General features: G+C 35.5%; 1 protein-coding gene across 1 annotated transcript; it reads left to right on the top strand.

Moving 5' to 3' along the window:
- Positions 1 to 21793: 21793 nt before the first annotated feature.
- Positions 21794 to 22531, top strand: LOC18018089. The gene has a single exon (XM_006401178.2). It carries the CDS (start codon positions 22018 to 22020, stop codon positions 22219 to 22221), a length of 204 nt encoding a protein of 67 aa, XP_006401241.1. The 5' UTR covers positions 21794 to 22017; the 3' UTR covers positions 22222 to 22531.
- The last annotated feature ends 2388 nt before the right edge of the window (positions 22532 to 24919 follow it).

A 24919-nucleotide genomic window follows, 5' to 3' on the forward strand; every position in this document is an offset into this window, starting at 1 on the left:
TGAAGCATATTGAAAATAATCATTTTAATATGAATTCTTAGCATGAAACAAGTTTAATTTAAAACGACACATACATAATGTGAAAATATGCGTTGATTAAGGGCTGGACTGGTTTAAACGCAACGGTTGCGGTTGCGAGTGCGGAAGTTTGCGGAAACGGACGATTGCGGTTTTGAGCATTATTCAGCGGTTTGCACGACTGGTTAAAATTTTTAAGCGGATCTGTTTGCGGGACAATTTTGACTGACAAACCAGCGATTGTTTTAGCGGTTAAATATAAAATTACCAAAATAAACATCATATATAATTATAAAAAAAACAGAAAACTATATTATTATGATTAATATCAAAATCAATAATTTAAATTAATTAATAAATTATAAATAAATACTAAATAATTATTTTAAAAATTAAGAAATTTTATAATAATATGTTTTATTTCAATTATTGGGAACATCACACAAAGTTGTGTCTAGTAATGTAATAAACTGAAAAAATTTGCTCCAATACGTGGATCTTCTGAATTTGTCTTATGCATGATGTAAAATTTTTTCAATTGATCTAATCGATTTTTTACACGATCCCAACTCAAATCAACTCCAAATTGCTCATTAATATTCTTCAAAATACGTTCTTTCCGGAGTGCACTCAAAAATCTAGGATATTTATCTTGATTTTGTTTTTCCACAAAGATCCGTTGAATTAACGCACATGTCATCTTGTTTGATCTTGTAATTTTCTGAAGAACAAAAAAAAAGAATTATAACAAACTAATTTTGTAATTAATAAGATACATATTTATAATTTCTTACTTTAAATTTAAAAGTGGAAATAGAACAATTAATATAAATAAATTAAACTAAAGTATTATGACACTTATGCTTATATTTTAATTTTCTTCAACTGATATGAAAGCCATGATTAGAGACTAGAACTTGATAAAAAAAGTGAGAGGTTAGAGTTTATATATATAAAAGAAGATTAGTAGGGTTAGGGTTTTATAATTGTTTTTTACGTGATCTTTTTTTTTCTAGCATGATTTTATTTATTTTTATTTTTTTACCCAACCGCTACCGCCCGCAACCGCAAACGCTGACGGGAAGTAGCTTTTGGATTTCAGCAGTATAAAACGATACGGAGAGTTTGCAGCGATTTTTATGATTGTGATAAAACGCCACTAACCGCTATCACCCGCAAACGCAGCGTTTGCGGGTGATAGCGGGTGAACCAATCAACACCTAAGACTATGATGTTTCTTTAAGTTTACGTTTTCATGTTGTCCTATCCTAATCAATAACATGCAATCGCAAACGCAACACAAAAGAAACAGTGATAAAAATTTTCAGAGCCTGATTGTTTTCCGATTTGGCATTTGCAGATTTACGAACTTTATTACATTATTTTTAAATATAACATTGATTCTTAAAGTGAATTCGAACCTCTCTAACCATTGGCAAAGAATCGAGTAATGATTTTGTAGGCGCAACAAGTCTTTACGATGTCATGATCAGGCCCGGCCTTGAGAGCAGGCGAGGGAGGCGACCGCCGCGGGCATCCACTCTAAAAGGGGCATATTTTTTGCGGCATCTACTATAAATGGGCATATTTTTTATTTATGCCCATTTATAAACAAACTTTTGATCCATATTTTATAGCCCTAAACCCAACTCTCAAACCCTTTTAAAAACCTAAATCTAGTCCAATAAGGAAACCGTACCGTGGGAGCTTCGCCTCCCACACCCTCCAAGTAAATCCACGTCCACCTATGGTCCGTTACATTCCTCAGTTCTCCTCTAGCTGGGTATCTTTAGTTATCTTTATCACTGAAACAACAAATGGGTTAGCTTTATTATCAATTGAGACAGTTATAGTTGAAAAACTCGACTACGACAGTTTAATGAATGATTTTACATGGAAAAAATGCAAGAAGATCTATATTTCAGCAAAACTATATTTCAGCAAAAAAACTATATGTTTTATTGGATTTTTTTCTTATAAACCGTTTATGGAGTTTGATTGTTTTATGAAGTTTTTGTTTCATTTTTTTATTATTTTAATTTTGAAAAAAATATATAAAGGGCATATTTAAAAAAGTTAGACGCGGGCATCCAAATTGATTAGTCCAGCACTGGTCATGATATATATGTCCCGAAAACTGTTCTATATCTCAAGCGTGTGTACCGATAATGATGATGATGTGTGATCACTATGGCCTTTCTTAAACATACTTCTGCTAAGCCCAACTGCTTAATTACTCAGTTCTTCTTTTCTTCGGACTTCTGTTTTCTAGCTTCTTTAATTTCATTCTTGAAACCTTCCTCCCTTCCTTGATTATCTTCGAGCCAAGGTCCAATGCAGAGCTGTTTAGTCTACACTTTCTTTATAGTTATAAGTTATAACTGATCAATTAAGACACTGTAATATTCCAAAGGGTTGACGATCTATTTCCCCACAAGAACTATCATATAGTATCAAATCCTCATCAAACTATGACCTCGTTTCAAGTCCACATAAAATCAAAGTTTTAGATCTAAATCCCCTCAATTTAAAACTTTGAAACTTATTTCCCCACAAATGTGGATTTCTACGGTTTGTGATCTAAATCCGAGAGCTAACCGTTAAACCATAAAACCAAACCAAAAAAAAAACTTAATCTGAACCTTACTCATATATCATCATTTTAAAATCCCCAAATTAGTCTGAAAATTCCAAATCAAAAATTTGAGTATGAACCCTAAAATCGATTTTCAATTATTATAATCTATAATTCTTATAATGGAAGGGTAAAGGAATCCAATTCTCGAAATCAAAGTCGATGTTGAACAATCTAGTGTTACTATTAGAAGCTGCTTTGAGAATTGAAACCCCTGCTTTGCCCAGCTCATATTTTATCATTTTAAAATCTCAATTTCAAAATTGCTGAATCATAACATGGTTTTCGATAATTTGAATTTAAACAAACTAAATGAACATGATGATAACGAAAAATTATCAGCTTAGATATTGAAATCAACGATGACTAGAAAGAATGAAGCCTAATATGTCTCCTTTGAAGTCCGTCAATGGTGATTCACATGTTTTACTAAAAATTAGATAGTACATAATTAAATTAAGCATCCACTAATTCTTGAAAATTGAGATATTTGCAGAAACAACATATGAAATTTGCAGAAACAGCATATAGTTAATTAGATTGAAGGAACCGAAGTTTCTTTGTTGTCGTTTGTCTAATGTCACATCACCACTCTGATTCGCAAGCCTTGTCTTTTTTCTAACAACAAACCCAACAAAACCAAATCGTAAAAGAGGATGGAGAAATCAGTTTGAATCTTGTGTTACAGTGAGAGATGTGGAAGTAGAAGAGGATGGAGAAATTGACGGGAAGAAGAAGAAGTTGGTTTAGGTTTGGAAATTTTTTAGATTATTTTAGTAATCGGGTCATAAATCGGTTTACAATAGGTTATACATGATTTTAGTTTGGTTAGAAATAGTAAACCAACTAAAACCATTTTTTGTGGGGTTTGAAGTTTCGAACTTTGAATTTGTGGGGAAATAAGTTTCGAAGTTTTAAATCGGAGGATTTAGATCTTAAACTTTAAATTCTTGTGGATCTGAAACGAGGTCATAGTTTGAAGGGGATCTGATGCTATATGATAGTTTTCGTGGAGAAATAGATCGTCATCCCTATTCCAAACAAATTTGTACAACAAGGATATAATAAAATATATTTTCTGAGCGCATTGTCAGGTTTTATGCAGTGGCTTTTAAAATTGATTTGATGGACGAAAACTTACGTACATGGAGACAGTTGAATTAAACATACTCGTGTATGATATATATGACGCTTCTAATCTCAAATAGTGACAGATTCGAGGAATGAAGATTTCACCATTTGTTTGTGTCTCTCTTCTCTTTTAAATTTATATTTTATAAACCTCATATCAAAGCCAATATTCTGTAGTCTGAGATTCTTGTTTGTCTGAGAAGAAAATTATTATATATGAGTGAAACAGTGGAAGCTAAAAACAAAATTAAAATAATGATTTTATTTTGCTAAGTAAACTAAAGCTTTCTTTTCTTATCAAATCTCAAACCAATCGTAAATTTACAATTAATTTTCAGATTAATATTATAGTGTTCAAATTATATATATTATATTTTATGAACTAAAAAAAACCTTTAGACCATATATAGTGTACTAGTGTAAGTTGAAATCTATTAATTTCAGTTGAGATAATATATTCTAGTTTTCGTTTGATTCTTAGTTCTTAACCAAATTGTATTGGTCATCAACGACGAATGCTATTTTATGGGACAATATTTCAAACAACGCCTTGATGGATTATTTCTTCTAAACTAAACTTCAAGATGTAATTTATTTGATTGAGACTGTTTTCATTAATATTCGTGATGTTAAAGATTATTCATGTATTGCAGAAGCTCTGATTCATATGTTCAGATAACTTTATTTACTCAAACATTAATCGTATTCGGATGCTAAAGTTTGTAAATGATTGACGTGACTCAAAAAAGCATGCCCTACGTAAATAGTGAGTGCATAGGTAGAAACTTTCCAAACACCACATACTATACATAATATATACATATTTATGTATTTATTCCAAAGTCGTATTTGCGGAAAACAAAAATTGAAAGTTGTATTTATATGTTTATTGGTGAAAACATAAGGAATGCCCGACATAACTAAATAAATGACACCATAGACAAAACGAAGCCAAAGAATTACAAAAATGAAATCCCAAATTAGTAGATTTTATGTCTTTTTTTGTTTTGCTAATACGTTTATGTCTTTTCACTATAAAGACATCAAGTCTTTACAAAGGCATTATTTGTTCACGAAATCAAATGTTTATAAGTTTTACGTATGACGTGTCCTATTTTTCGTTAGTGTTATTTTCAGATGTCAATAAGTAACTTATACTAGACAAGTAAACTCTATGTAAAGACTAACAATCTTCATTTAAAAAGTTACTAAAATATTTTGACCCAAGCTCAACCAGTTTAATTTCTGGGAACCGAACAGAGAAAACGTTTTGTTTCAAACGCAGTTTTTCTATTACTTTTGAGGTGTTATTTTAAGTAAAAAGACTGAAAAATGAAAATAAAATAAAAACAATTTGATATAAACAGATTGGATAGTAAGACAAGACAACGGCTACATAGACCTGAATCTTATTTGGTTACTAGGTTCTGGTAAAAAAAAAATCTGGGCTGTAACTTTGAGGCAAGAAAAAAAAGGCTTTTACATGCCATTTTATTAAGTGTAAAAAGTGACTATTGTATTGTGTAGACATTCCACTATAGTCAACAAGGTTTTTTTTTTTCTACTCGTCATCTTTTGCGTCATTGGTTTTATAAAGAACTGGAGTATAAAAAAACCGTTTATCCATTTTATTTATTTATATAAATTATTGGATTTTGCATCGTATCGAGAAAAAAATACGTATCTTCGCTTTTGGTTTCTTTTGAGGTGTACTATATAACCCAAAGCCAACCAGCACAAACATAGACTTATAGGCACTAACACTAATTAATATCTCTAATGTTTTAATAATAAGTGTGAGCCATCATGAGCTCAAATTCACACGAGAAATTTATTAAAAAAAAACTTATGAGTTTATTGTGTTATTTTTTTTTGAAGCAAGTTTATATGATTTTTCACTTAACTAATCTGAAGAATCTATGAAAACTTAATATACTACATGAATCTATACTCCCACTTACGAAAGAGACTCAACGTCTTAGTTCCAGTTGAATCTATATATTTAGAATATTTAATAGATAGCATAAAATTCATTTGGATAATGACACTATAGGATTCCGCAGTATAAATATTTTTTAGGAAGGAGAAATAAACGTAGGAAGAGGCCAAGAGGAAACGTGAGAATCAAACTCTCTCGCGTAATTAGATAGAAGGGATATATTCAATCGCATGGGGAATCAAACCTTCTGTTCCAGACAGAAGGGTTTCAGCTCTCGTGATCAGTGTGTAATAGGGAGAGAAAGAGAGAACAATGTGACAAATGTCCTCTTCTTCTTTTTCTTTTACATTTCTTGGGAGTTTGAACAAACGCGTGCCCTATCAAGCTGACACAACAAAATTCACCAAAAAACACAAAGACACTTCACATACACCAAAGCCTACACTTAGTGAAATATTCTCTCTCTCTCTCTCTCTCTCTCTCTCTCTCTCTCTCTCTCTCTCTCTCTCTCTCTCTCTTTTTTTTATGGCTCGCCTTTTGAAGCACCCAACATGGATTCTCTTTGCTAGTCTAAACCCCATCACTTTGTATCACACCTACAAAAATTCAACACAAAAATGGGAAAAGATAGTAGATTCTGTTTTCATATCATTCATTATCTTCAACATGGTTTTTCTCTCACTACTTCGAGTGGTGTATGCGTTTTAATATATTAATCGTGAAGATATTATCCAAGTTTATAATAGCGAAACTAATCATTTTCATAATTGGTTGGTCATGACTAGTCTAATCATGCCTTAAGGACATTATATATAGTTATTTTCATAGTTTTTTCATGTCAGATATGTAAATAAAACGTTTTCAATAACAAAGAATAATACTAATTCAAACGACAATGGATGTCAAACAAAATATTAAGACGAAAATGGAGAGAAATTTAAAGCCAACGAAAAGTATAGCCAGTTTTGTAAATGATTTGTATTTTCGGTGGATAATATACGGAAATTCGATAAGTGGGGTTAATGACATGATATGCAAAACCATAGAATAAAAACTTTAATGTACATCGATGTGTCTTTATGTTGATTATTATTTTTTGTTGGAGGTACGAACGATCTATCTATCTATCGAGTCTTTTGGAATGTATTGCATGGGGGACGAGTGAATAATCACCTTTTAGTAATTATTAATTAGCGAAAATATAAAATAGTTTTTAAAAAGCCAACTTTTTGAGTTTCCCACTCTGTTTCGTCATCATTGCAGATGAGGTGTGAATGGGCCACACAGTCAACTTTTGTTCCATTCCCTTTTTTGTGTAGGGTTTGTAGTAGGAATGTCTCTTTATTTTTGTTCCTATGAATATTTTAATTAAAACATTTATGTATTTTTTTTTTGTCACAATCATTTATGTATCTATTATCAGTTTATCACTATATCCATTTGATCTAAATGGCTAATGCAAAATCGCAACTCTTTTTTGGAATGATTAGAAGATTTTGGATCAAGTCTCGTTCTAGATTCGAATCAGAGCATGTTACATAATCTTATCTCAAGTATCACTCCGTCATCTAGGTTTCGTTTTAAATACTTTTCCAGTTCAACTTAAGACACTTTATAAAATCATAGTTTTCTTTTGTAACTTTTTTCTTTTGCAAATGAAATTCTTGACCAGGCTTTCAATTTATTTCTGTTGATGCTGATAATTTGTTTTATTGGAATATATAACATCCATAATGCAAATTTAAATGTTAACTGTATCATCGACAACATTAATACAAATCGCTAAACTATGTTTATTTAATATATAACATTAATCCATTAAGTGGACGATTGGTTTCGTTTTGCTCGAAATTTATTATGTGTCCATGTCAAAAAAAACGAATCCCTTCAAAAAATTATCTAAAAACACCATGTGGCAAATTGAATATATAAACATATAAACGACGAGTGATTTCCTTTTGTTGAAAATTTATTATGTGTTATTCTAGGAAACGAATTCCTTCGAAAGTGTAATTATGAATTATATCTTCGAAAGTGTACTGTAGACCAACTTCTACCGTTTGGCCATCCATAATGTTTTAAGTGGCAAAGTTACTCAAATTGTGATAGATATGAGTGAGAGTCTGATGCAGCGTGTCGTGATTATTCTTTTTTGTTTTGGTTTTTAGTTATCTTTCCTTTTCTTTAATCTTTTCCTTTTTTTGAGATAAACTTATGATTTCTTTTTCTAAGTTGGTTTAGAGTTTTACTTACCTATATATATTGTCGATATTTCAACCTGTGAGAATACGACTTATTGAATTATTAATCTAAGAAGCACTTGCTCTCTTAACCTCTTGCTTTCGGCTAGAACATCGGTTCTCAATGAACTCAAGATCGTGTATTTCGTTTGGGCATTCGCAGACTAAACAATCGAAATCACAAATCCTATCGGTTACTATCCTTAGCTCTATCAGTTGGTATCAGAATCCAGCAGCTTTAATTTCTCAATTGAAGCTCGGTCCTTTTCGATATCATGGCTCCTCGCAGACCAACAATTGAAGAACAACAAGAAGAGTTCCGTCAAACGTTGGAGAATTTCACTATTGGACTTCATGATGCTCTGAGAGCAGCAGTGGAGAATGCTTTAACAACAGTGTTACAAGACCAACAGGAACGATTTCAGGGTCGTCGCGCTCCTCGCCAAGACCAAAGATACGATGATGCTGAAGACGACGGCCCGTTTGAAAATCTGTTCGCAGCTCCAATTCATGAGAATCGTTGTCGTCCAGATAACCATGATCGTGGAGAGGAGATACCCGAAGGGCGTCGTGCGGCTCGACATGATGACCGACTTGAAGTTGCACGTCCACCTACTCCATCTCGATGGGAATCAGGCTTCAAAGTTGACATCCCAGAATTTGCAGGAACTCTAAATCCTGAGGACTTTCTCGATTGGTTAAACGCAGTGGAGGAAGTCTTGGAGTTTAAAGGAGTTCCGGATGACATGCATGTTCCGCTAGTAGCTACTCGTTTCAAGGGTTGTGCCATGGCATGGTGGACTCAACTCAAAGAAACGCATCGTCGTACCGGTAAAGAACGCATTGAATCATGGGAGCGGATGAAGAAGCATATGCGGCGAGGATTTTTACCGTATAACTATGAACGAACCTTGTACAATAAACTCCAGAACTTACGACAAGGTTCTCGTTCGGTAGATGAGTACGCAGCTGATTTTTTCAACATAATTGCTCGCACCACTCTAGCGGAAACAGAGGATCAGCTTGTTTCCAGATTTATTGGTGGCTTACGCGCTCAACTTCAGCTTCCCCTACAACAATTTAATCCAGTGTCTGTTTCGGAAGCTCATCAACATGCCCTTGGTATGGAGTTACAGTACAAATCCAATTGGGGTTCGAGCAATACGAGAGCTCGATTTCCATCACAAGCTACTAATGAGGCAACCACTTCTTCAGGGCCAGACTCGTCGTCCACACGCGGGAACCTCGCCAAAGCTAGTGGTCCGGCAGACTCGATCGCAACTTCCCGACAACTTCGAACGGGCGCATTACGCTGCTTCGCATGTGGCGAACCAGGTCATCGTCAAACCGCCTGTCCTAACCAAACTCGTCGGGGATTGGTGGCATTTGAACCAGAACACTCTGAAGAGCCGCGTTATGATGATTATCAGTTAGATCAAGAGGCCGATGGTGATGTTATTGCAGGTGACACAGGTCCTGCTTCTCAGACGTTAGTACTTCGCCGGAACTGTCTGGTGCCGCGTGCTCCTAAGGAATCCTGGTTGCGAACCACTTTGTTTCGCTCAACCTGTACGATTGGGGGGAAAATCTGCAAATTAATTATTGATTCAGGGAGTTGCACCAACGCTATTGCTGAAGATGCAGTCCGCAAGCTGAACATGACCACAACCGCACACCCTGCTCCTTATCAATTAGCGTGGCTTAACACAGGTTCTGAGATTTGGGTGTCTCGACAAGTGGTGGTGCCCTTCTCCATTGGTGCTTATTCAGATTCGGTCAGTTGTGATGTTGTCCCCATTGACGCTTGTCACCTTTTGTTAGGACGCCCGTGGGAATACGATCGCGATGTTGTTCATCATGGAAAGAGTAACACCTACAGTTTTCGTTTTGACAATCGCATGGTAACATTAGTGCCATCGATGGAGCTACCTGAAGCTGTTTCGTCTTCTTCATCGCTGCCGTGCGATCCTACACCAGCAAAACCATCACAATCGGTGATGATTCTACCCAAAGCTGCTTTCGAAGAACAGTTGGAAGGATCCGATGTTTCTTGGGCGTTGGTCACTTCTCCTTCGCCAAAAACATCTCCTATGACTGTTCCTCCGGCGTTTAGTACCCTAATCGCTGCCTTTGCTGACGTCTTCCCAGACGAATTCCCCTCGAGCTTACCGCCTTTACGAGATATCCAACATCACATTGATCTTTTGCCTAATGCAGTCTTACCCAACAGGCCACATTACCGCATGAGTCCCCAGGAGCATGACGAACTACGTCGTCAAGTATATGAGCTTCTCAAAAAAGGTCATGTTCATGAAAGTTTAAGCCCCACCGCTGTTCCTGCTTTGCTTATTCCAAAGAAAGATGGCAGCTGGCGTATGTGCGTAGATAGTCGCGCAATCAACAAAATCACTGTCAGATACCGGTTTCCTATACCCCGTTTGGATGATCTCCTTGATCAGATCGGTCGTGCTTCTATCTTTACAAAGCTGGATTTAAAAAGTGGCTATCATCAAATCCGGATCAGACCTGGTGATGAGTGGAAGACAGCATTTAAAACGCGTGAGGGTCTTTTCGAGTGGACAGTGATGCCTTTTGGTCTCTCCAATGCTCCTAGTACCTTTATGCGTGTGATGAATCAGGCACTACGTCCTTTTATTGGAAAGTTTGTGGTGGTGTACTTTGACAATATTTTGATATTCAGTCACAACTTGCCTAGTCATTTGGAGCATCTCGAAGCTGTCCTCTCGGTTTTGCGACGTGAACAACTTTATGCAGCTCGACAAAAGTGCATTTTTGGGGCCGCACAAGTCCTCTTCTTGGGTTATATAGCTTCTGATCGTGGGTTGGAAGTTGACCCTAGTAAAGTGGAAGCTATTAGATCATGGCCTACTCCGAAGTCCATAACAGAGGTCCGTAGTTTCCATGGTCTTGCGACCTTCTACCGGCGTTTCGTACATCACTTCAGCAACATTACAGCTCCCCTTACCGATGTCATCAAAGGATCTTCCTTCGTATGGACCCCTGAAGCGAATACGGCATTTGAAACTATTAAGGATAAGCTCACATCCACTCAGGTTTTAGCTTTACCCGATTTTTCAGTAACTTTTGAATTACATTGTGATGCTTGCAATTTGGGGATTGGAGCAGTCCTGAGTCAGCAAGGTCGGCCTGTAGCATTTTTAGCGAGAAAATTGCAGGTTCTCGAGCTCGTTACCGCACCTATGATGTCGAGTTCTACGCTATTGTTCAGGCCGTTCGTCATTGGCGTCATTATCTCTTTCACCAAGAGTTTATTCTTTACACCGACCATGATGCTTTGAAACATCTTGGGAGTCAAGACAAGATTTCGGCTAGGCATGCTTCCTGGATTGTTTTTCTTCAGCAATTCACATTTGTCATCAAGCATCAATCTGGTCGTATCAACAAAGTTGCTGATGCTCTGAGTAGAAGACATTCGCTTCTCGCGACATTACAGGTTTCGGTGGTTGGGTTTGCAGCATTTACAGAGATGTATCCTAATGATCAGTTTTTTGGGCGTATATGGTCAGGATCTCGCAGCAGGTGGCAGATCAGATTATGTTCTCCATGATGGATTTATCTTTCGTGATCATCGTTTGTGTGTTCCTGAGTGTAGTTGGCGGCTGCAAATTATTAAGGAACTTCATGAAGAAGGTCATGTTGGGCGTGATCGAACTTTACAATTGGTAACCGATTCTTACTTCTGGCCGTCGTTGCGTCGAGACGTTGCCCGCTATGTGGAACGTTGTGTGGTTTGTCAGCGCGCTAAAGGTCATGCGTCTAATAATGGGTTATATATGCCTCTTCCGATTCCTACTTAACATTGGACGGATATAAGTATGGACTTTGTATTGGGATTGCCTCGCACTCAACGTGGGAATGACTCCATCTTTGTTATAGTTGATCGTTTCTCCGTACATTTTATCCCTTGCAAGAAGACGACAGATGCGGTTCAAGTTGCCATTCTTTTTTTTCGGGAGGTATATCGATTACATGGGTTGCCTTTGTCCATTGTGTATGACCGCGACTCTCGGTTCTTGAGTCATTTTTGGCATTCATTATGGCGTTACTTCGTACAAGTTTGGACATGAGTTCTGCTTATCACCCTCAATCTGATGGATAAACGGAGGTTACGAATCGTTCTTTGGGCAATATGTTACGCTGTTTAGTTGGTGATAACATCAAATCTTGGGATTCCGTATTAAAGGCTGAGTTCGCACACAATCACGCAGTTAATCGGAGTACCAAATTCAGTCCATTTCGTGTTGTTTATGGGCTTGTTCCTCGTGGACCACTCGATCTTGGTGTTGCCCCAGATGAGACGAGGGATCATGGTCATGCCATCGACTTTGTCTCTGACGTCACGTTCATTCATCAACAAGTTCATGACAATTTGCAGGTCTCGTCAGCACGTTACAAGTTGGATACGGATCGCCACCGTCGTGATGTACAATTTAAAGTGGGTGATCGTGTTTGGGCTGTTTTAACTAAAGATCGCTTCTCAGCTGGTGATTACAACAAGCTTAAGGCACGAACGATTGGACCATTGGAAGTCTTGGAAAAGATTAATGCTAACGCGTATCGTCTACGCCTTCCTCCTACTATTCGTTCGTCCGACGTCTTTAATGTCAAGCATTTGGTGCCTTATGTGGACCAGGATGAAGTTCAAGATTCAGGGACGAATCTTCTTCTACCCCGGGCGACCTGATGCAGCGTGTCTTGATTATTCTTTTCTGTTTTGGTTTTTAGTTATCTTTCCTTTTCTTTAATCTTTTCCTTTTCTTGAGATAAACTTATGATTTCCTTTTCTAAGTTGGTTTAGGGTTTTACTTACCTATATATATTGTCGATATCTCAACCTGTGAGAATACGACTTATTGAATTATTAATCTAAAAAGCACTTGCTCTCTTAACCTCTTGCTTTCGGCTAGAACATCGATTCTCAACGAACTCAAGATCGTGTATTTTGTTTGGGCATTCGCAGACTAAACAATCGAAATCACAAATTCTATCGGTTACTATCCTTAGCTCTATCAGAGTCAATCTAAGATGATCCCAAGAAAAAAAAAACTGTCGTTTGAATGATATGAAGTATTAGCAGTTTGGCTGGGTTAAGTCCATTTTTATAGAGTGCGTTTAAGGCCCATTTTAATGATACCTACATGATCAGTTAACCGGCCTGGTCCTTTTATTAAGTTCTTTTTTGTTTGTTTACTTTTTTTGTAAATCCAAAAGACTAATAAAAAAGCTAAAATATATCTCCGCTCTCGGCTATTATAGTGGAATTGTCGACAAAAAGAAAAATTGTTAGACGGGAATTTGCAAGTTAATGAATTTTGGTAGATTTTGGCTGTATTCGAATTTAACTGATTAATAGATAATCACTTCGTTGCCCCAAGAAAAAAACTTAGATAATCATTCAAAAATGCTAAATGATTTGGAAAAAAAGATCAACGAATTAGCTATAGATATAATCTACAGGTTAATTAAATAATAAAACAGTTAGCTCAAGAAATAACGTTATTTTACATTTTTCGTTTTACCAGTTAAGTATATATGTAGCCTGTATATCTACATGATTATTCGTTCTACGTGCAGAATATTTTCGTAAAATTTTGTATTTACCTAATTCTAACAACATTTTCTATTTCGATTCCCAAAAGTTTTCGATTCCCTAAACCATTTTCAATGAAACAAGTTATCTAATCATCCAAAACTCGATGACTAGGTCACTGGATGACTAAAATAGCACATAGGAAATGAGTTACTGTATGTTGGTTTAAACTTCAAAGCCAGGTCCGACTGTCCAAAGACCTTCAATAATGGATTGGTCATATATATGGGTCGAAAAACAGTGATCAAGCCCAAATCTTTTATTGGCATAATCGAAACTCGACTTGAAGATCATGAAATCGGTCATTCTCATACATCACCCGTATGACCGTATGATACATGAGTATGCTTTGTTATTGGTCACAAAATATTAATTTCCATGCAATAATTTTTTATTGTTTGTCGTTTAGCTAAGACTTCAAATGTACAAACCCTAGAGAAAAAAAAAACACGAATATATATATATATATATATAGGTATATTACTAAGCTTACTAGCCATGTGTTAATTTTTGTCCTTGACACTGTCCATTATTTGATTTTTACTTGACGACATTATGATTTCGTACTTCGTCAATAAGTCCAAATCGTAAACAACATATGGGGACACAAATCAAGCGAGAGGGTAAAAATTGAGATATGATAAGAGAAAAAAAGAGAGTAGAATGTTAGAAAACTGATTGTCAAATGTTAGAACTAAAAGTAAATGTATTTTTTTTTTATCTTAAATCACTCTTCTCTGCAAAATATGTACTCTCAGAATCACAAAACTTGGGCATATTTTTTTAAGCTGATCATACTTAGGATTATCATTCATATGGAATATTGGAGAATTGCAATTCCATAATTTTCACGCGCCATTGTGATATTCTCCGAACACGATTTCAGTCACAAAAATAAAGAAAACTTAAGGGTCAGCTTCTCTTTATAGCATTAGGCTGAACCATTCTATCACGCCAAACTAAATAGCCAATATAAGTTATTTTGGGAGATTTATAGGATCCGGCCGCAGGATACTTTCCACTTTGCTTCTCAATTTTTGCAGGATATTTCTCACTTTTCTTTTCAGTTCCTAGATGTAACTTTCGTTTATCTACTAAGAGAAGCCAATCTATTGGCTGACTCACTAACTATTAAAACACTCCCTACGTACTTTTGCAAGTACGGATCAAGGGCAAAAATAACAAGTTCTGAATAAAACATTTTAAACAAAAAGTTAAACACCTTTGGTTTAGGAGAAGAGACTGTTGACAAAAAAAAAAAAAAAAACAAAAAGTTACTTTGGCTGTACTCTTTCTCTTTAGTGAAACTTTCTTAGCGCACGAGATATTGTTTTGTAGGTTTTTTGTCACATGAGATTTTTAAAATTTGCTTGAAGTTTTAAAAGGGTGTACATAGTTTAAAGGTAGTGATTTTTACGTTTTCGTAAGCAAAGCAAAACTTAAAAAAAAAAACATCTAACCAAAGAAAACTTCTGGTTGGTCGTAAAACCTTGGGCCATAGATTCTGTTGGCTTGTAAAAATACCATAAGAGAGGGTACGAATATTCAAAAAAATTAAAAAAAAAAAAAAAAGAAGAGAGGGTACGTTACTAATTTTAATGGCAAATGTGTCCATAGTGAATGATTTTCATGTTCTATCCCCGAGATTCACGTGTATAGATGCTGATCTAACGGTCATAATTCATGTCCTTCGAACTTAGCTTACCACCTTCGGCTTTTAATTTTGAGATCTCAAATGTTTCATTAGCACGTTTTTGTAAGTATCACTCACCACTTGTAACTCATAATTCATTTCACATATATTAAAATAAGATAGTGACGATTTGAAAGAAGAATTGGAGTTTCCGTCATGGACATTTACAATTGTGATGATGTGAAAGATTTTCGAAGTTTTAAAGAAGGTAGCCACTCTCGCAACAACAAAGGTAGGATAGTTCAAAAAAAAAAAACTAAGGTAGGGGAAAAAATTTTTCCACTCCTAATTGCTTACTATGTTAAACTCTGTTGATACTTCCTTGTTTTTTTGTATTAGTATTCATAATTCAACCTATATAAGAAGGTAACAATAGGCGATGAAATCAAAGTAAAAGCTAACGCATAACATTGTCGTCTTGTAAACTTGTGGGGCTGTAGACAGTAAGACAACAATCTATGAATTGTAGTATTTTTCTAACCTCTTTAAACGTTATTACATTTACATTACGAACGCACGAGCCCCGCCATTAACATATAATCATTTTTGTCTCCACTTTTTGTTTGATCTTAAATGTAGAAGCTTACACTTTTTCCCCTTTTGATCTCACTTGTACTCTATTTTCAATCCAACACGCATGTTAAAAGGCGTTAATGTGCTTAGCTTTGTGAATAAAAATAACTCTCTTATATTAATGCTTAAGAAAAATATCTCAAAAACTTAAACACCCAAAACTACTATATGAATGCCACAGCTCGACATTTATATATAGTTAACATAATTTCCTTTTCCTAATTGTATTAGATAACTCCTAAAGCAGCTAGAAACACTAGGAAACCGACTAAGCCCTTCTTATCTTAATCCAACTTGATTAAGGATGTCTTGGGCCTGAAGTAATGTTGAAGCTTATCCAACATTCTCCCTCTTAAGCTTCAACCTATCTTTAGCCATATCTTGGAGACCAATTAAGTTCCTCATCTCTGCAAACTTGATCCGTGCCAATGCTTTAGTTAACATATCAGCCTTTTGCTCTGTTCCTGGTACATGTTCGACTCCAACCAGCTCCCTCTCAACACATTCTCGCACAAAGTGATACCGTTTGTGAATGTGCTTGCTTTTACCGTGAAACACTGGGTTCTTTGTCAGTTCTATTGCAGACTTGTTGTCAAGTTTGATGATCACTTGCTCTGGTTTCCAACCTGTTACTTCACTTAGTATATCTCGAAGCCATATAGCTTGTCTTGTCGTCTCTGTTGCCGCCATAAATTCAGCTTCACATGATGAAAGAGCTACTGTGTCTTGTTTTTGCGAGCACCATGTAATTGGAGCTGATCCAAGATAAAAAATATGACCTGTGGTACTTCTTCCATCATCGAAATCAATGTTATGGCTGCTGACACTATATCCGACAAGCGTTTTTGATGTATCTTGTTTGAACTTCAAACCGAAAGAGACTGTTCCTTTAAGGTACCGTAGTATCTGTTTCATCATCTCTCCATGGGATTTTCGTGGACTTTGCATGTATCTACTAGCAATGCTGACTGAGAAAGCTAGATCAGGACGAGTGTGAAGTAGATACCTTAGACATCCGACATTTCTTCTGTAGCTCGTCGCATCTATCTGTGGTTCTTCTTCTGCTTTTGAGACTTTAAGTCCGAAGTCCATCGGAATCGTAGTTGAATTACAGCTTTCAAGACCGGCTTCTTTCAAGATTCTGTTTGCGTAAGCTTCTTGCTTGATTTCAATACCGTCTTCTCCTTGGTGAACCTCAATACCAAGATAATATGTGAGTTTTCCAAGATCTGACATTTCAAACTTTGAAGACATACCGATCTTGAACTCATTCAGTGCTTTGGTATTATTTCCCGTGATGAACAGGTCGTCCACATATACAGCGACTATGAGTAGACTTCCCTTTTCTTCTTTGCGATATACTGAGGTCTCTTTCATGCACCTTATGAACTTCATACCTTTTAGAATCTGGTCAAGTTTGGTATTCCAGGCTCGCGGTGCTTGTCGTAGACCATACAAGGCTTTCGAGAGTTTGTATACTTTGTGTTCTTCTCCTTCTTTTTCGAAACCTTCTGGTTGTTCTACGAACACGTCTTCCTTTAGTTCTCCGTGCAAGAAAGCCGTTTTTACATCCAAATGGTGAATTTCCCAACCATGTGAAGCAGCTAGTGCCATTAACAATCGAATGGTTTCAATTCGCGCAACCGGTGCGAAGACCTCGTCAAAGTCTATACCTGATTCTTGTATATAACCTTTAGCTACTAGTCTTGCTTTGTATTTGTTAATGGAGCCATCTGCATTCTTCTTAATCTTAAAAATCCACTTTAGGCCAATCACTTTTATGTTACTTGGTCGATCAACAAGAGACCATGTCTTATTCTTGTTAATCGAATGAATCTCTTCTTCGCAGGCTTTCCTCCATTCCAGTAAACCCTTTGCTTCTTTATAGCTTCTTGGTTCATAGTTTATTGCAAGTAGCATTCTCTCGCATTCCACAGAGGCCTGTAAGACGAAATCATTGAGATGTCCTGGTCGTTTAACTTGACGGGTTGATCGTCTTAGTGCTGGTGCTGTTTCTTGTGTTATGCCGTTTCCCTCATCTCCATGATTATCTCCTTGATGATCCGTAACATCACTGCTCTCTTCTTCATTATTTTCGTAATCATGGGAATCTTCATCCTCGGTTCCATCTTGATTATGAGCATCAACAATTACGGGACCTTCTCCAGTATCTTCTACATCCCCCCAGGTCATATGAAACATCCCTGGTTCTCTGTTTAGTCCATTCGATGCTTCTTTCCAGTTCCAACTTGTTCTTTCATCGAACACCACGTCTTGGCTTACTACTATCCTGCGATTTGATGGATTGTACAACCTGTAAGCTTTTGAACCTGGTTCAATCCCAAGATGAACAAGTGGTATTGATCTGTCATCGAGTTTTCTGAGACTTGCAGAGTCCAACTTCGAGTAGACTAGACATCCGAAAACTCTTAGGTGCTCCACATTGGGTTTCTTCTTGCGCAAAGCTTCATACGGAGTCATATTGTCCAAAGCTTTTGTTGGAACTCTGTTAATGATGTAGGTGGCGTGTCTTGTTGCTTCACCCCATAGATAGTTAGGCACTTTCTTCTCTTTAAGCATGCTTCTGGTCATCCCCATTAATGTTCTATTCCTTCTTTCAACAACGCCATTTTGTTGGGGCGTATACGGAGCCGTCAACTGTCTTTTCATTCCACTTGCTTTGCAGAATTCATGAAAGTCCTTAGAAGTGAATTCTCCTCCCCTGTCTGTCCTGAGGGTGATAATATCTTCTTTGAAATCCTTCTCAACCAGTCTTTTAAATGCTTTGAATTTATCAAGTGCATCGCTTTTCTCTTTGAGGAGGATTGTCCACATATATCGTGAGAAATCATCTATGATAACGAACACGTATCTGTTGCGAGCAAGGGTAGGAGGCGTTATTGGCCCACATAGATCTGCATGAAGGAGCTCCAAGGGTCTTAATGCTCGAAACTTACTAGCCTTTGGAAAACTCTGTCGATTTTTTTTTCCAACTAGGCATGACTCACAGATCTTTGTTTCGTTTCGTATTGAGGGAAGACCACGAACCATCTCGTGTTGAGCCATATCTTTGATCGTTTTAAAACTTATGTGCCCCATTCTTGCGTGCCACTTCCAGGTGTTATCCTCAATGTTCGAATGAAGACATACTGGTTTTCCGATTTGAAGCTTGATCTTGTAGAGGCGATTTGGTGATCTGATTACTTTCACCAATAGCCTGTTGTTTGGATCATGAACCGTTAAATAATCTTGCTTCATTCGAACGTCACATCCGACTTCAGTTGCTTGACCTAGGCTCAGAATATTGCTTCGGAGATCAGGACTATAGTAAACTTCTTTTACAAGGATCTGTTCATCGGTTCTACTTTGAAATAGAATGGATCCTTTTCCTTCTATCTTCACACAAGACCCATCTCCAAATTTTACTTTGCCTGTAATGTTCTTGTTGAGCTCTGAAAAATACGCCTTGTTGCCTGTCATGTGGTTACTCGCCCCATTATCAAGGTACCATATATCTTCTTCTCCCTCATAGTTCTTGGGTATAAGTTTGTCTTCATTTAAAAACACGACCTCATGCATGTAGAGGGCTTCGTCTTCGTCTGCTTCCTCTGTTTCAACTTCGTGCATATTTGTCTCTTGGTACTTTCGAGTTCTATCAGGACATTTGGAGGCGAAATGACCTGGTTTGTCACAGCGATAGCAGATGACTCTAGAAAGATCCTTTTTCTCCCGTGTCTGATTTGAATCGTTTTGATTCATCGACCTGTCTTGAGAATTAAACCGACCTCCTCTGCCGCGTCCTCTGTTTCCACGTCCTCGTCCTCTTCCGTATGAGACCTGTTGGTCTGAATTCGTATACAGCAATTTTCCTTGTGTATCCTCTTGATTCTCCTCGCCGAGAATCCGTTCTTCATAGGCTTTTAACCGGCCAATGATGTCTTCAAAACTAGTTGTCTTTAGGTCTAAAACCTGTTCAAGAGAAGCGATGATGTGTATATATTTGTTTCTCGGCAAAGTGTTAAGAAACTTTTTAACAAGTTTTGATTCATCCATCGTTTCTCCAAGGGCAGCTGATTTTGAAGCAAATTCTGATAACTTTCCAGCAAAGTCGTTGATGGTGTCTGTGTCTTTCATCTTCATTCTCTCGAATTCAGACATCAGAGTTTGGAGTCTGGCTTCTCTAACTCGATCGGCACCTAGGTTGCGAGTTTTAATCGCTTCCCAAATTGCCTTTGGAGAATTTTGCTCACCGACTTGTAAGATTAAATTCTCCGGGATGGACTGAACGAGTAGGCCGATTGCAACGTCGTTCTTGGTAGAGTCTGTTGAGCCGGGATCAATGGTTTCCCAGACTTTGTGGATTCGTAGCAACACTCGCATCCGCATCGCCCATACGGTGTAGTTTGTGGAGGTTAATAGTGGGCATTGCATAGATGATGGGATCTTCTCTTTTGCTTGCGTCGCCGGAACTACGTCTCCCATTGTTTCGTATCACGTTGTCTTCGTGTTTCAAAGCTCAAAACTTTGATCGAAAACCCTAAAGCTCTGATACCAAATAAAAGGCGTTAATGTGCTTAGCTTTGTGAATAAGAATAACTCTCTTATATTAATGCTTAAGAAAAATATCTCAAAAACTTAAACACCCAAAACTACTATATGAATGCCACAGCTCGACATCTATATATAGTTAACATAATTTCCTTTTCCTAATTGTATTAGATAACTCCTAAAGCAGCTAGAAACACTAGGAAACCGACTAAACCCTTCTTATCTTAATCCAACTTGATTAAGGATGTCTTGGGCCTGAAGAAGTAATGTTGAAGCTTATCCAACACATGTGTGATTTCCACATTTAAAAATTGCAACTATGTATTAATTTTGACTGTTTTATTTGTAAAGATGTTGCAGAAAAACATATAACTTGTCGTTTCTGAATATGTTCCATTTAAAAAAAAATGGAGAAAATCTGAAATTTTAGAATTAAAGTTGAATATACAATTTGTAACAGTGTGCTTTTGAAAGAGGGGATATGATATGTTAATAATCTTGGCATGGTTGAATTACTTGAAGAGCTTATGTGGCATGCGCATGTCACATATATCAAGAGCATGCATGTCTTGTATGGCTAACATTGAATGTTTTTATTTGTATGGTTTCGCTTAATGTTTCGTTTTGTTCTTTATTGATTGTCAAGATGAACTGTAAACCTTTAGTAGCTGAAGTTTCCATTGTACAGATCAAAGAGAAGTTCTCTTTAGAAACAAGCATAGTACGCTATTCGGGTGCAGATCGGTGGATATTCGTTGTTTTCTTAGTGTTTAGATATGATAACTATATATATGTAGATATGTGTGTGAACATCTATAATATATATACTTTGAAAATAAAAATTTATTATTTATTATCAAAAAGTTACTTTTAATTTTTAGCTAATCAGTTTAAAAAATCAGCTAAAAAGGTATAAAAGTTATGAGTTCACACAAAAACCATCAAATTAGCCAGTTTATCAAAAATGCAGCTAAATGGAAAAAAAAAGTATTTCGAATCTAATGAAATGTTGGAGAAAAACAGCACGTTAGCCAACGTGAAAACATTGTTACCATTTACTTACAATTCTTTATTCTCCACATTAGACTTGATTGAAAGAAGAAAAAAAGAGGATTAGAGTTTTCTTGAAATAACTATTGTATGCGTTCGATTAATGCAAAGTTTCTCGAAGTAAAGAATAAAGCATATTCCAGCTTATTATACTCAATTTTTTATTATTACTTTGCTTTAAAAGTAAATGACCAAATCTGTCACTGAGTCACCAAATGTGTCATTGTAAAACAGTAAAACGAGTAAAGTAATAAAACGGCTAAAAAAGCGAAGCCGTTTTTTTCCTCGTTTCTCTATAAATTGTCGTTCATGCACAAACCAAAATTCCAATACTTGAGACATTAAAAACAAACAAAAAAAAACACTTCAAAATTTCTCTTCGATAAAACCCTCCAGAAGTTTCTCACAAACAGTTTTATCCCCGATAAATTATTGAATTTCCCCCAAAAGCCCAGTAGTTTCTCTGACCAACCCAAAAAATTGTGCAAAAACTAAAACTTCCCCAGGAAAAAAAAAAAAAACAAGAAAGAGAGAAGAATCAGATCTGAGAAAAAAACAATGTGTTTTGTGTGTTTATGCGATGAGGAAGAGACAGAGTTAGGGAGACAACAGGCGCCTGGATCATGTCCATACTGTGGAGGTAAAGTGCAAATGCTTGATGTCGAAAGAAAATGGATGTTTTGTTTCGTTCCTCTCTGTTTCAAGATCAAGAGGAAGTATCTGTGCTCTTCTTGCGATCGCCGTCTCGTTTTGTATCATTAAAATAATAATATATTCGAAATTTCTTTCTTGATTTCCTTCTTTTTTTCTTAATGATGATAAAGTAGATTAATTAGCGTTTTTTATCAAGGAAAATAATTTTAGTCGGTGGTTTTTGGTACGTTTTTAGTTTATCTATGTCGTCGTGTAAACAGACATTGATCTTTAGAAGTTAGAACTATCTTGTTCAATATGGTCAAGTATGATGTACTTTTCTTTTGTCTTCGAGTGTCTTCTTAAGTCGGTCTAAAATTAATATATGTAATGAAGTTTTAAATGTATAATGATGTAATGAAGTTTGCAAAATGTTCGAGCCTGCAATGTATATCTCTAAAGTCTCGACGATCTTGCAAATGCATTTTATTTTCGGTTCTGTAATTTGATATACACTCAAGATAAAGAAAAAAACTAAATAATTTTGCATGCAAGTACGGGTGTCAATCGAGCCTGATCTCAATTCGATAAGGTTTTTTGTTCCGGTCCAATTGGTTTTTGTAGCGTGGAAAGTAAAAATCACGATAAGAAAGGAAAACAAAAAAAAGATTGCAAAATATAAGCTTACGTACTGATGACAGAAATAAATATGGAGGCTTAATTTGGGGGTCCGCAATATTGGAATGGAGCCAAATTAATATTAAGTAGCTTAAATATTTTTACTGCTTTACAGCAAATTACTACTCTATTCTCACCTATAAGCTAATGTTTTATCATTCAAAGATTTTCGAAGTAGTCCAGTCCAATATCGAACATAACAATGTTTTTGTCTACTCGAATCCTTTTTTCTCAATTTAGTGGTTCATAGCAAAAAAGCCTAAATGTGTTGGTCAAGCAAATTTTAATATATTTTATCCCTTAACAATACTATATACTGATCAACAATTAATTAAATCTTTGAACGTTGTTTCGAGGTCATTAAATTTAAGATTATGGGCAATCCTCATGAGGGGGGAATAAAAAAAGAAAGATCATGGGCAATTCTAAACATCATTGCGTTTTTAGGTTGAAAATACGATAATTGCGTTTTTAGGTTGAAAACACTAAAGTTGGTCTCTATTTAACGATCTCGGTACTAATCTGATAATTCAATATAAAAAATAATCTTAAAAACAAACAAAATAAGATTCACTTGTGATGCTTATGTAATACTTGCTCGTGACTTATTTATGAGCCGCAGAGAGAAAAAGATCGCAACTGATTCGGTCACATGCAATGTGACATCAGTGCAGTGGTCAGCGATTTATGTTGTTTTTTAGTCAGAACTGAAACTGTATTTTCGAACATTTCAAAATAAAATAAATATAGGGAAAATGAAAGAACAGCTCTTGTTTTTTTTGGGTTATAAACAGCTCTTATCTAGTGGAAAAAACAAAAAAGAAACAGTTATTATCTATATGGAAAAATACCAAAAAATACTTTATTTATTTAATTTTTAAAAGAATCACATACGAACTTTTAGCGTTATCATAAATTCACACATACTATTTTTTCGATGCATAAAATATATAAATTTTTTAAAATTTCATTTTCCCCATCTAATATCATGGTCGTTAACGGATATAACGGAATCAATAAACAATGTTAATTTTTTGTAGAAAGTAATGATAAAAAATACCCCAACTATTTAATTATGCCAGAAACCCACACAAATTTTTTTGCATTGCCAGAAATCTATCCAAACTATTTTTTAATCTATAAAAAAATTCAAACTTTTTAAAATTTCATTTTCCCTCCTCAAATTTCACGGTCGTTATGTTAGTTTTTTGTAACACGTGCTAACTATTCTAGGATTGATATTATTGTTACCCTTAAAAATCTTCAAATCGATTTGGGGAAGAAAAATTTATATCCTAATTTTTCTCTCTTTTTTAGAAATTGAGTGAAATCGGTTGAAAAATATGGTTGGTAGTATAAATCAAGTCAGAAACAGTGTGTGTTGTGATATATAAGACTAATAAGAGCAATTCGAGGAGTAGATGTATATGTTCTAAACATGATTTATTGCTCTATTAACCATATTTTCAACCGATTTCATTCAATTTTTGAAATAGTGAGAGAAAAAAACATTAAAATTTAGGTTTTTCTTTTTAAAGGTAATAATGGTATTAATTTAACAGTAATTAACATGTGTTATGGAAAATTAACTCAGTTTTTCGATTCTGTTATGTTTATAATGACCGTGAAACTTGAGGAGGGAAAATGGAATTTTAAAAAGTTTGTGTGTTTTTATCGATTAGAAAAATAGTCTATATGGATTTCTAGCAATGTAAAAAGTTTGTGTGGGTTTCTGGCAAAATTAGATAGTTGATGTATTTTTTTAGCATTTTTTTCTACAAAAAATTAACGTTGTTTATTGATTTTGTTATGTATGTTAATGACCGTGAAATCAGAGAAAGGAAAATAAAACTTTAAAAAAATTTATGTACTTTTATGCATAAAAAAAATAATTTATGTGGGTTTCTGGCAACGCTAAAAATTTGTGTGTGATTCTTTCAAAAATTAAATAAATGAGATATTTTTTAGCATTTTTCCTCTTATCTATAGACCATAGAATATAGATTATAGATTATGTAAATGATACCTTATATCAATTCTTTTATTTTATTAAAAATAAAAATACCAAGCCAAGGCCAACGCAATTTGGAGGATGGATTAGTACGGTAGTTTGGCTCACGATAAAAGCTTTGTATCATATTTAATTTTT

The sequence above is a fragment of the Eutrema salsugineum genome, unplaced genomic scaffold, assembly GCF_000478725.1.
Source record: "Eutrema salsugineum unplaced genomic scaffold, Eutsalg1_0 scaffold_2, whole genome shotgun sequence".
Lineage (NCBI taxonomy): Eukaryota > Viridiplantae > Streptophyta > Magnoliopsida > Brassicales > Brassicaceae > Eutrema > Eutrema salsugineum.

Excerpts from the sequence above, each read along its gene's own strand:
- LOC18018089 (XM_006401178.2), top strand. The coding sequence starts at position 22,018 with ATGTGTTTTGTGTGTTTATGCGATGAGGAAGAGACAGAGTTAGGGAGA.